At 42.7% G+C, this 13993-nt stretch overlaps 1 protein-coding gene across 2 annotated transcripts in view; it reads right to left on the reverse strand.

The window, feature by feature from the left end:
• Nucleotides 1–12597: 12597 nt before the first annotated feature.
• Nucleotides 12598–13993, reverse strand: part of UCHL5 (ubiquitin C-terminal hydrolase L5) — a 92997-nt gene continuing 91601 nt past the window's right edge. For both annotated transcript variants that reach the window (XM_040359675.1, XM_040359676.1), the window contains one exon: nt 12598–13560. In XM_040359675.1, coding sequence (XP_040215609.1) covers nt 13519–13560 — 42 coding nt within the window. In that variant the 3' untranslated portion in view covers nt 12598–13518. The remainder of the gene's footprint in view (nt 13561–13993) is intronic.

Below are 13993 nucleotides of genomic sequence, written 5' to 3' on the forward strand. Positions count from 1 at the left end.
TGACTTCCTCCTGGGGCTGTACCCCTGCTGTGCTCATTATGAGGGGCTCCCATCATCCCTGTGCTGTGCTCATTATGAGGGGCTTCCACCATCCCTGTGCTGTGCTCATTATGAGGGGCTCCCACCATCCCTGTGTTGTGCTGACTTCCTCCTGGGGCTATGCCCCTGCTGTGCTCATTATGAGGGGCTCCCACCATCCCTGTACTGTGCTGAGTTCCTGGGTTTTTAACTTCATCACCAACGAATAATCGTAATTATTATGATAATAATAAAACAATATTAATGAACATTCTTATTTTGTCTGATTCTGAATCTCCCATCGACTACCAGTACCAGTCTCCCACTCCCATATTTAAAAAAAGGTTATTTTCCCAACCCTCACTCAGCAGCAGAAGAAAACCTCTGATTGGTCAACAAAACACCAGTCACGTTTCCGTTGTAACGAAATTTTGATCGGAAATTGGTCAACGAAATTTTGTATTTCGTAAAATTCGGAAGCATAGCAATTCGGATTTCGGATGCTTCTGAATGTACGAATTTCCGATTCGTACGAAACGAAACGCACATGTCTAGAAAAGGCGGAGGATGTTTTGATTCCATGGCAGAGACAGTAAATGTGAATGTGACTGAGTACTAACTTTACTGCCATAATAAGAAAACAAGGATTTGAATGGGCTTTGTTAAAGGGTCACTAAAGGAATTTTTTTTTTAGCTAAATAGCTTCCTTTACCTTACTGCAGTACTGGTTTCATGTCCTCATTGCTCGTTTTTGATTTGATGTTGCTGTAAAACTGTTTTGATCTCCACACTCCCTGGTTGTCTGGCTCCTTATAACCATCGTACTGGGAGATTTTCATGATGGTCTAAGCCAGGGAAATGCAATTAGCGGACCTCCAGCTGTTTCAGAACTACAAGTCCCATGAGGCATAGCAAGACTCTGACAGCCACAAGCATGACACCCAGAGGCAGAGGCATGATGGGACTTGTAGTTTTACAACATCTGGAGGACCGCTAATTGCATATCCCTGGTCTAAGCTGTCATTACTGTGTGTCTAAAACTTAACAGAACCAATCAGATTCATTTTAAAAACAAAACACTGCCCTGGATTTGTTTGTTTTTGTTCTGTGGGTCTCTTTACTTCACATAAACTACAGGCACATTATATGATTGAATTTAATCTATTTTTAAATATTTTTTAAAAGGAATCAGTTAACTTCTATGTCTCTATACCCTGTAAACAGTCATTTCAGCAAAAACATTTTTTTTCTTTAGTGATCCTTTAAGAGAAGTGTGCAGTAGCACTGAAGCCCAGAGAGAGGTGAGAAAAGAGAAGACAACAGACCTAATGCTTCCATAGCTCAAGATAATGTGTTTTTCAAAAAGAAACCAGGAAATGCTATAATTGTGGCAGGATTGGCCATCTTGCCAGAAAATGTAGATTGCCTGACAGACGTAAACAGAAGAAAGAGGGATATGATGATAAATGAATAGTAAAGCAGCATGAACTTTCTGAGCTCACAGAAGTTAATTTGTGCATCTCTGAGATGGAGGGTAAAGACGCTTTTGTAACATTATGCTTTCCACAACTAACAGATGGTGGAATAACAGAATTGCAGTTGAGGAATCAAAGCTACGATAGTCTTTGTTTGGATGGTGATTTCATGGCTGCATTCATTTCTGACCTTGCTGAGATAAATCACATTATTAGGTTTAGTGGGAAGGATGAGGAGCAAACGTTTATGCTCATCTGAAAGACTAGCAACATGAAGAAAAAAATGGTGATGAAGGCAAAGATGGGACTGGTGACAGTACTGTAGCATTTAGTTCAATTGAGGGGTGTCCAATTTGTCTGAACAGTCTTTCCCTGGAGGTTGGCTTTCCAGAAGATTGATGTCAAGTTTTCTGTAAATCCTGCATTCTTAAATGGTGTGAAATCTCTTCATCCTGCCCTGTTGACCACAAACTTTTTCAAACCATGTATAAAATAGATCCGATTGGTGGATGCACCAAGATCCATGTCGTGGCAAGAACACAAAAATAAAGCTGCAGCTGCAACCTGTGTTAGTGGTGCTGTACAAAAAAGAAGATATGCTTTGGAACAGATGTTATGAAGCAATACTGCTTGAATTAGGAGAAATAGAAGTGAAAAGATGTACTACAATCAAGCCTGCCAGCTTTTTTTTCCTAGAGAGAAGACCTCAAAGATGAGGGTGACCAAATCTGCTTAAAACCTAAGGAAGAAGAAATGCAGCAAATCTCCCCAGTAAAGGACACTCCTCTTGAAAATTCTGTTCTGATCCTGTTTGCAGAGGGTTCACGCCTGTACAAAGATGGAGTCCCAAGAATGACATATGCTGTGACAACATTGGAGGAAGTTATTGAGACCCAACTACTCCCTTCATCACTTTTAGCGCAGGTTGCCAAAGTGGTAGCACTCACAAGAGCCTGTGAGACCGCAAAGGATCAAACAGCCAACATCTACACTGATAGCAAGTGTGCTCTCGAGTAGGGATGAGCCGAACACCCCCCTGTTCGGTTTGCACCAGAACCTGCGAACACACCAAATGTTCGTGTGAACTTTAAAACCCCATTAAAGTCTATGGGACTCGAACGTTTGAAATCTAAAGTGCTAATTTTAAAGGCTAATATGCAAGTTATTGTCCTAAAAAGTGTTTGGGGACCTGGGTCCTGCCCCAGGGGACATGTATGAATGCAAAAAGAAGTTTTAAAAACGTCCGTTTTTTCGGGAGCAGTAAATTTAATAATGCTTAAAGTGAAACAATAAAAGTGAAATATTCCTTTAGGTCTGGTGTGGATTTTAAGGGGAACTCCACCCCAAATTCAATTTTTTTTTACGTGGAGTTCCCCCAAAAATCCACACCAGGCCCCTTATCCGAGCGCGCAACCTGGCCGGCCGCAGAAAAGAGTAGGGGACGAGAGAGCGCCCCCCCCTCCTGAACCGTACCAGGCCACATGGGGAGGATGTTCCCATGTTAATGAGGACAAGGGCCTCATCCCCACAACCCTTGCCTGGTGGTTGTGGGGGTCTGCGGGCGGGGGGCTTATCAGAATCTGGAAGACCCCTTTAACAAAGGGGACCCCCAGATCCTGCCCCCCCCCATGTGAATTGGTAATTAATTGTACCTCTACCATTTCACTAAGGAAGTGTAAATAATTGTAAAAAAACACACACACACCATGGAAAAAAGTCCTTTATTAAAAAAAAAATCCAGCGGTGGTAATCCACTCTCGATCCCCGCTCCAAGGTTGTCGGTATCCAGCGATGGGTGATCTCCTCTCCGCCGGGGTCCAGCGATGAGAAGTTCATCCAGGTCCGGGATCCAGAGCGCAGCATCGTTGGCCGCCTGTCTCCACCGGAGACAGCCCGGCGAATGGCATGGCTGGAGCTAGTGACATTTCTTATATAGGTGAGGCGGGGCCACCCGTCACGTGACCCCGCCCCCCTCTGACGCAAAGGGGAAGCCTGGGCTAGATGTGGACATTACAGTGGGGAGATGTGGACATTACAATGGGGGAGATGTGGACATTACAGTGGGGAGATGTGGATATTAGAGTGGGGAGATGTGGACATTACAGTGAGATGTGGAAATTACAGTGGGGGAGATGTGGATATACAGTGGGGAGATGTGGATATTACAGTGGGGGGCTTATGACATTAAATTGGGGGAAGCTGAGGACTGTGTTGTGGGGGTGCTGAGAAATGTAATGTGGGGGCAATGAGGACAGTAATGTGAAGGGGGGCTGAGGATAGTAATGTGGGGGGATAATGTAAATAGGGTCAAAGGACAGTACTGGCGGGGTTGGTGTCAAGGAAGTGTGAGAACATTACAGTGGGGAGATGTGGATATTACAGTGGGGAGATGTGGACATTACAGTGGGGAGATGACGTGGATAATACAGTGGGGAGATTTGGACATTACAGTGGGGGAGATGTAGATATTACAGTGGGGGAGATGTGGACATTACAGTGGGGAGATGACGTGGATAATACAGTGGGGAGATTTGGACATTACAGTGGGGGAGACATAGATATTACAGTGGGGGAGATGTGGATATTGCAGTGGGGAAGATGTGTATATTGCAGTGGGGGAGATGTGGAAATTACAGTGGGGGAGATGTGGATATTGCAGTGGGGGAGATGTGGATATTGCAGTGGGGAAGATGTGTATATTGCAGTGGGGGAGATGTGTATATTGCAGTGGGGGAGATGTGGATATTACAATGGAGAGATGTGGACATTACAGTGGGGAGATGAGGATATTACAGTGGGGGAGATAAGGATATTACAGTGGGGGAGATGAGGATATTACAGTGGGGGAGATGTGGATATTACAGTGGGGGAGATGTGGATATTTCAGTGGTAAGATTTGGACATTACAGTGGGGAAATGTGGATATTACAGTGGGGGAGATGTGGATATTACAGTGGGGGAGATGTGGATATTTCAGTGGTAAGATTTGGACATTACAGTGGGGAAATGTGGACATTACAGTGGGGGAGATGTGGACATTACAGTGGGGGAGATGTGGACATTACAGTGGGGAGATGTGGATATTACAGTGGGGAGATGTGGACATTACAGTGGGGAGATGTGGACATTACAGTGGGGGAGATGTGGACATTACAGTGGGGAGATGTGGATATTACAGTGGGGAGATGTGGACATTACAGTGAGGGAGATGTGGAAATTACAGTGGGGGAGATGTGGATATTACAGTGGGAAGATGTGGATATTACAGTGGGGGGCTGATGACATTAAATTGGGGGAGGCTGAGGACTGTGATGTGGGGGAGCTGAGAAATGTAATGTGGGGGCAATGAGGACAGTAATATAAAGGGGGGCTGAGGATAGTAATGTGGGGGGATACTGTAAATAGGGTCAAAGGACAGTACTGGCGGGAGGGGGGGGGTTAGTGTCAAGGAAGTGTGAGAACATTACTGTGGAGGGGGTGTTATAAAGGAGGACCTGAGGACACTCATCAAGAGGTAGAGGACTCTCATGTGCATTGGGGACTGAGGATGCTGATGTAAGAATGGGTTCAGATCTGTACATGTGCACTAGGTGCACATGTCGTGGGTGGGGCAGCCCATTTTAATGGGCTGCACTACCCGCAAGAAACACGGAGAAAGACGTCTTTGATGTCTTTTCCAAAATAGTGTGGCAGCCGCATGCGGTTTGGCACATGCAAAAAGGCGCCACGGGTAACAACATGATGTTTGGACCTCTGCTGGAAGAAAATTTTGCTGACCGGACCTCATTTCATTACCTCTGGTCTACAGGATTGGAAATAGTGTAGTGGTTAATAATTCTTACTCTGAATGGTCTAAGGTTATCAGCGGTGTACCCCAAGGTTCAGTGTTGGGACCCTTACTTTTTAATATATTTATAAATGATATTGGGTCTGAGATCAAAAGTAACATTTCTGTCTTTGAAGATGACACCAAGCTATGCAGTGGAATAACGTCCTTACAGGATGTCGCAAATTTACAAGCCGACCTCAATGCTCTAATTGGGCGACTAAGTGGCAGATGAGGTTTAATGTAGATAAATGTAAAGTTATGCACGTGGGGGCTAAGAATATGCATGCATCATACATACTAGGGGGAGTACAACTGGGGGGATCTGTAGTGGAGAAGGATCTGGGGGTTTTAATTGATCATAAGCTTAATAATGGCATGCAATGCCAAGCTGCGGTTTCCAAAGCGAGCAAAGTCCTTTCTTGTATTAAGAGAGGTATGGACTCCAGAGACAGAGATATAATTTTGCCCCTGTACAAATCATTAGTAAGACCTCATCTGGAATATGCAGTTCAGTTTTGGGCCCCAGTTCTCAAAAATGATATCGGAGAACTGGAGAAAGTGCAGAGAAGGGCAACCAAACTCATAAGAGGCATGGAGGAGCTCAGCTATGAGGAAAGATTAGAAGAACTGAATTTATTCACTCTTGAGAAGAGGAGAATAAGGGGGGATATGATCAACATGTACAAATATATAAGGGTTGAAAAGAGATTTCACCTCCAAATACGGAAAGGTTTCTTCACAGTAAGAGCTGTGGAAATGTGGAATAGACTCCCTGCGGCTGGACAAGCCGTAGTTTTATATATTATTATTTTTTAGGGTAGGTGTATAATTGATTTTTCATATATGTGATTGATTCATACAAATATATGTTTTCTATACATTTTTAATGAATGGTCAATGAGGTCCTAATAAAGATATAATTTGTCCCCGTAGATAAAGATATACATAGGAACATCTTTTAATTTAATTTTAGACTTGTTTTTTTATTATATGAATATGGCGATACATCACGCACTCATGTGGAGATTAGATTGTAATGGGACATTACCACGGAGGTCAGCAGTGTGATCGAACGAGAGCGCCCTGCTGGTTTGCAGATTTGGGTGACACAATCTCATACTCTATGAATGTGAGCTCTGTAGTCACAGGAAGAGGGAGTGTCCTCACAGACTGTGGACAACTGTGGTGATGCCTGAAGGGTTGCATAGGCAACAGTCAGGTATATAAGGTTTCACCTAATTTGACCCACCCATCTACTGATGAAGGCCAATGAAAGGCCGACACGCGTTTAGAGGGGAGGAGTTTTATATGTGATGTCAGGCGAAGCACCGTGAGTCTTGATCTGAGGTGAATGAGCTGGTGATTTGATACATGCTGTTTTTATTGTTATTTCTTGTAAGTGTAACTTTTTAAGGGGGCTTTTTTAATAAATTTAAAAGCAGAGAACACTATGGTACTTGTGTTTTTTGTTTTATGTCCTTAACCCCTGGATATATAAATGGATTATTAAAAAGCGAATGGAGGAAGGTGGTGTTTGGAGACAATGTAAACGTTGATTTCCCACACAGAGGTGCAGTCTGGAGACTGTAGGAATTACTACCATTGGTAAAGTGGATTATACTCATCCTTGAGGTGAGCAGGCATTTTAGCAGGTGGTGGCGTGCACTGAACATTGGATCCATTTGATTAGGATTTTTCACAGCGGTGACAGATTTGGAAACCCACATATGAACTGATTTTTATAATTTATTCATTTTCTTTTTTATAAATTGTTTTATGGAATGTATAATTATTTGTTTACATAAGATTTATATATACGCAGCGCTGCACTATTTTCACAAAATTCATATGGGATTGTATGATATTATTTTTTTATGGTTGAATTGGATGGACTTTTTTCAACCTAACTATAACTATTTTGGGCTGTTGCTTGCCCCTTTTGTTGGGCAGTGGTCTCCATTGGGAGGTCCCCTCTGACTGGGTGTCATCATCCTTGTGGAGGCAGATGCGTTTAATATATGCACATAGTTCCTGTTACTATTATAATAATTTTTATATGTTCATTATATCTTTTTATTTTTGTTTAGTATTGTGAAATTCTTCTGTTCCGCCCGTATGTCCCTGAAAGGGACTAATACGTGTAACTGTATATTGAATCGATTCAGCCTTATACCAATGTATTGTGACCATCCAGCTGCTGTTCCGCTATATTGTGACTGTTGCTATCAAGTTGACTTTTTTTTAACCTTGAGCTTTATTAAAAGTTGTCTAAAATGTACTATATTTCTGTATCTGTTTCTCATTACTATATGTAGAGCACTGCAAAAGTCCCCCTTTGTCCCTTCTAACTTTGTATACATTATCTATGGGATGAGGTGCTAATCCTTATGGGTGTTTCTGCCATTAGTCTGACCCAATTCTTTTTGGTCTACATAACTCTAAATACTTTAACCCTTTTGCTGCACCAGGTTTGTACAACGTACAGACCTACAGCACTGCTTCCAACTGGCCAGGTTTGTTCACTGTAGGCACCTGAATTTCTCCTTCTACTATAAGCTCATGGTCACTTCAGTGACCTCAAGTCGAACCTGAATGTTTTACATGCAACAGTGGGTCCGACATTGCACAGGGACAAGTCACATCCAAGTTACACCCATTCAAAGTTGCGTCAAAGCTGCATCAAGGTTGCACTGCAAAGTTATGTGACTTTGGAGTTGTACAAATGTCAATGGAGCCTGAGCCAGAGTTTCTCAACCAATGTGCCATCTGGGCTCCACTGGGGTGCCACAAGCAGGGGACCCAGTTTGCCCTGGATCAGCATCATGAGTTGACATGGTGGGGGCAGGCCAGCCACCAGCACCATAACAACCAATAATGCTTGAGAGCCAGAATGTGCAGCATTATTTGTTGCTATAATGATGGTAGCTGGCTTGCCTGCACCATGGCAATGTGTGACTGATCCAAGGCAGGCCACCCCCATGGAAATCCACCTCCTGCAGACTTCTTCGACCTCCCACCCTCTGCCGCACTGTTGGAGCCAAAGGGTAGGGCTCTGATGTGAAGAAAAGACTGTGTAATTGGATGGTTTGGTGATGGGATGGCTCTCTGATTCAATGTATACAGTATATAAGGTGGTTGTGTGCATTGTCCCAGGCTTAGTTTTTTCCATTGTCATGCACCTGTGCTTCCTTGCAGTGTTTTCAGCAATCTCTTTGGAGCCTGTCAGGTCCTTCACAGGGCACCCAGACTTGAATGAATGAAAAAACGTATATAGCGCGGCACATGCGAACTGAATCGCCTCTGGGCTGGACTTGTCTTCCTAGCGCTTGCAACTGTCCACACTGATCACCGCTAGCAGCCCCTCTGTGCCTGCTAGCTCCATCAAAGCTCACGTCCAGCGTTTACAGCTTTCCATCCTGACATCTGTCATTTCTCCCTTCCGAGCCTGTCAGGTCCAATCCAACAGATACACAAGAAACGCAGGCACATAGACCAGAAGATGCGAGCAAGAACTGGATTCCTTTTGGCTTTCCCGAAACCTTTACTATACTTATTCTAAGCGCCAGTTGTTTGTCATTATACCTATCAGTAACATTTATTGTTTTTTATATTTTAGACTGGGTGCTATAAGCTTTTCTATACTTTTATAGGGTGTTGTGATTGAAATTTTTTTGTCTTAAGTGCATTTGACCTTATATACCAGTACTTGTTTCCATCAAAGAGTTAAAAGTCTTTTTAAACTGCTTACACAACATTTATTAGGCCTGATCATGGGTGCAATGCTTTGCAGGCTCCTGTTGGGAAAATAATTATTTTTGTATTAAAAGGTGGATTTGGGCTGGGTTCACACTGCAGCTCACAGCAGGAAACCGCTGCGTCTCCATTCACTGTTTCAGCCCAAATTTTTGGCTGATATTGGACCCAAATATGCACAGGACTCCTGTGCAATTTGCACTGGAGCCACTCCGGAGATGTGTGAACTGGTTCTATAGAAACCCGGTCACAATCTCTCCTGTGATGCGAAGAAATTCCAGCCTCAAGCCGTCCATAGATCAAATCTCGGCCAGTTCAGCACGGACCGGATGGGCAGGCTGATTGTACCCAAGTCGATCAATCAATAGACTTGGATACCACTAGCATGTCCGATTTCCGGCATGCAATTATTGCCAGTAGCTATGGCCGCTAGCAATAATCAGCCAAGCAGAGATGGATTTCAGCGCTCCCCCCCCCTTCACCAGGAGGGCACAATAGCTCCGCAGGAAGGATTTCCCCATCAACAAAGACTGTGTTGATGGTGGAATTGAGCGTGGTTGCAGGAAAGAAAATCACATCATCTAGGGCCTGCCTTCCAATAGAAACCGACCAGCATTCAGCCAGTGCGTACTGGAGTCGGTTCGGCCAGCTTCTGTCGAAGGGGCATGACTGAAAAAGGTCTGCCGATCAGCAGTGTTCTTGTGGGGGGCGCGTCCCCCTGTCAGAGCACAATAGAACAGCAGAGGAGATCGCTGTACTAACATCAGATAGTTAGTACAGTGGCTCCTCCTGAGCCATCAGTTTTTCTTCCTTCAGCCCTGCCAGGTTAAATGAAAAGAAATTACACTGTGTACTAGGCTTTAGCCTTCAAACTCTCAAATAATGTATGTGGGTCTTTTATATGCAATGTGTTCCTTTAGTCAGTTTGTCTTTGAGGACTATAGTAGAGCTTTTCGTGTGTGTGTGTGTGTGTGTGTGTGTGTGTGTGTGTATAAAAATATACATAAACACCTTTTAATTTGGGTTTTTGACTTCCCCCTGCCAATTGTAACATAGAAACAGCCTAAACCTATTATATATTTGGTGTTTTTTGGGCCAAAGGGGTCTTAATATAGAACATATAAAAATATCAAGGGTATTGTTTACAGGTGTCAATGCAAAGAACATTAAAAATAAGATTTTTTAATACCAACTATAAAATTATTTGAGGGACAAATTAACTGAAGACGAGTGGCGTATACAACCACCTACAGGAGACCAGGACAATGGCAAACAAAAAACTGTAGGCCAGTCCTGGGTATTATTCCTCCTATAACCCATGTGTGGCAGTTTTGTAGCAAATTGTAGCAAACAATAGCAATAGTACAGCGCATGCGTGAGTCGTGCTGCGCCATGCTGACTGGTTCCCGCTGTGTTCTGGGAGCCGAGTGTTTCCCAGAACACAACGGGGGGGGGGGGGGGGGGGGGGTGGTTCGGTCGATGGGATCGGACATCCTGCCCGCAGTCTACCCGCAGACTGTGTGGCAAGAAGTGGGTGAAAATACTTGTCTTTAGACAGGTATCTGCACCCCCTCCCCCTGAAACCGGAGGGGGGGGGGGGGGGGTTCCGACATGCAGGAGTGGAGGTGGAGCTCCGCTTTTAGTGAGCTTTCAAATAAAAGTAGGCGATTCTGCTCCTTAAGACCGAAAGCTTGAATGCTGGTCTGACGTACCTACATACAAGTGGTCAAACTGGAAGCTTGCAGCACCCACTATTTTTTTTCCTCCCTCTCTTACGCCTCCTGCTTTGAGTAAATTTCTAGAAAAAAAAAAAATTATGATTTTCACATGAAGAATACATATCAGAATTGACCTGGGCTGGAAGTAGTTAAAGGATCTATAGTCCAAATGTAAAATTAATATTTTTCCATACTGATTTTCAGTTTACTTAAAGCAGTAGTGGAAGGCTTAAAAAAAAAAAAAAAAAGCTTTCCAGCGGCATGCTGTCACCACTGCAGAATGGCTGAGCCGTGATGACTTTACTTCCGCACATGCTCACGAGAGTCGCGGCCATGCCACAGGGCTCTGAAGGAACGGCACGGGTATGGCGTTACCTCAGAGCGCATGCTCTGGTGACGTCACCGGCTGCACCCTAGAATATCTCTTAAATGGTGCGCTTTTAAGAGGTATTCATTTACCCTACAGGTAAGCTTTATTATAAAAGTTTATCTGTAGGTAAAAATAAAAATACTGCCTTTACTACCACTTTAATCTTGATTATCTTTGAACATTTATTTCCTTGAATCCTGGGACACACTATGCCCGGTTAGTAGGCACTGCTTTGTCACAGAGCCTACCTCTTAAATTACCCAGGTGCTGAGAGGAGAAATTTCAGGAGGCAGTCAGTACAGGAATCACAGCTTGCAGGTAGCAAGGTACCATGGGATATGTAGTTCTTAGAAAACCAAAAGTAACAGCAGAGGAGAAGCTGAAAAAGATGCAGGGAGTCCATGAAAAGAGTGAAAGAGATGGCCTGCAGACATGAAAGGACATTTTTAATGTAAGCTTATATTGGATTGTCAAAAATATCATTTGTTTTTCAATTACAATGTTGATGTTAAAAAAATATATGCCGAGACTGTAGATCTTTGAGGAAAAAAAATACCTTAAGTTTGTTTGATCATCAGAAATGACATAAGTAGACTAATATACACCTGATTTCTCCTTAAAAGGGAACCTGTCACCTGCACTACGATATCATATATGAACTTTATCAGCTTAAAGTGGAGGTCCGATCCCTACTGTGCTTGCACGCTGCACTTTTCAATTGTTCCGGCGACAATAAGGTGGCGAACTTTCAAGATGAACAAGCAAAGGTTCCAGTTTGGGGTGGAACTCCGCTTTAATAAAAATACATTTAAAAACATCTAATTGTGCCACACATATTAGGCGCTGCCATGCATGCTGTATTGAGAGCGATCACCACTAATGTACTTCCAAGAACCAATGGAAGTGATGTCCATCCCATTCTGCCCACAAACTGGATGGACCTTGGCAGGCATGCACATCTTCCCCTGTACTGTTGGTGTTTACTAAGGAGCCCCTGTAATGGCACCTCACCTGCCCACCAGATGGATCTCCTCACCCCTCCACAAACTTTCGCCATACTGGCAGCCTCAGCAGGGGGTGAAGAAGAGCCAAAGGTCACAATCAGGGAGGATGTAGAAAAAGCGACCCGACTCTTGGCACAGGACCTTATCTGTTGATGCCAGAGAGGTCTGGCAAGGCATTCCCAGGTGAAAGGTGACAAGTTAATCATAAAACAACGGTAGTTGCTGTGCGTGTGCCTACAGGAGTTCAGGAAGCACAAGAACTGAAGGGCAGTAGCTATCAATTTCTCTGTGTGCTTGGGTTTCCTGTAGGAGAAGGTGCCTATTTTTCATGTGACCGTCCTGGAGTATGACTTGGGAAAATAGAAGGTTTGGTTTTCATTTAATTTGCAAACACCAAAAGGCCTCTTCATCATCCTTTTCCATGTCATTATTAAATAAAAATTAAACTTTTATTTTGTAAGAAAATGAAAATGTTGGAGAAAAATCCCCAGTATAATTGTAATAGGAAAGCACACTTGTAAGCAAGTTGTCAATTACACCATACAAAAAAAAAAAGTAATGGTAAAAAGGAGGGACCTAAACAACTAGGCACACAAAAAGATATTTTTTTTAAACAGAACAATGCTACATAGGAAGGAGTTTAAGAGAGTGTATAATTGTCATGGTTATCCAAATTTAAAGGAATGTCAATAAGGGTAAAAGTACAAAATAATCATTAAAAAAAACCCTACAAAAAGGATGAAAAAAAAGTCTGTTTTGCTTACTTTTTATATTCCTGAAACAAAGGCTCCATTCAGAGCTGATCGTGGGTGGAAACTCCGCAATTCTGCCCGCGTTTTTAAACTGCTGGAAAACATGGGGTTTGTTTCCAATGCCATTACTTCTAATAACAACCCGATTTTGCCATGTGGCAAATTGCAACGCTGTCGCCCAAAATAAGCTTGTGTTCCTTTTTGCCATTCGAAGTAATGACAGCGCAGACGCATCCCACGTTTTACAGCAATTTGAAATCCCGGGGGGAAATCGCAGTGATTCCACCCGCGCTCAGGTGTGAATGGAGCCTCATAAGTTTTAGGCATTTATGTTAATAATGGACAAGTCCATACTTCATCTTCCACTATATTTGTAAACACATTTTAATAGTAACACAATCTGTACAGGGCTTTCTGTAATAACTGTAAATGTGTGCCATCGGTAGGAATTCAAATAGTGATAAATATATGTATAAAAGAACTGGAATATTTGCAATACATGTGAATGACATAAAAAGTCTGAGTGCTGATTTCCTCCAGAACTATGCAAAATAAGCAAGACTTGTTTCTTTTTTGCCTTCAGCAAGGTTTTTTATTTTTTATTTTGCTTCCTGCGCTCTTCTTGTCTGCTTTTCTTTAGCCTAGAAAGAAGGGGAAAAAATGTCCCAGTAAGTAAAGTGCTGCAAATGGAAGAAAAGGTTTTGTGTATATACGTAAAATATTACATACATTGTATGGTGTAAAGGTTTCTAAATTAGTTACTTTAAAGGCAAGATGAGTATAATAAAAAGTTATATTTTATTTACAGTGAATCATTTACAAACAAATCAAATATAGGAAGAATTAAAAAACATACTCAACACAAGAAATGCATAAAACTATGGTGTAAACAGGAGGTAGACACCAGATGGCAGTTTACGTGATAAACAATTGTCCCCTTGATACCACAAGATCATCATTTAAATTCCACAGCAGAATTGTGTATTGCCATGAAACACATACGTACTTTTATGGGTACTAAATAGCGAACTGCATTTAATCTCACAAACAACTTGAAATGACTGGGAACATTAA

This window comes from Rana temporaria, chromosome 7, assembly GCF_905171775.1.
Source record: "Rana temporaria chromosome 7, aRanTem1.1, whole genome shotgun sequence".
Taxonomy (NCBI): domain Eukaryota; kingdom Metazoa; phylum Chordata; class Amphibia; order Anura; family Ranidae; genus Rana; species Rana temporaria.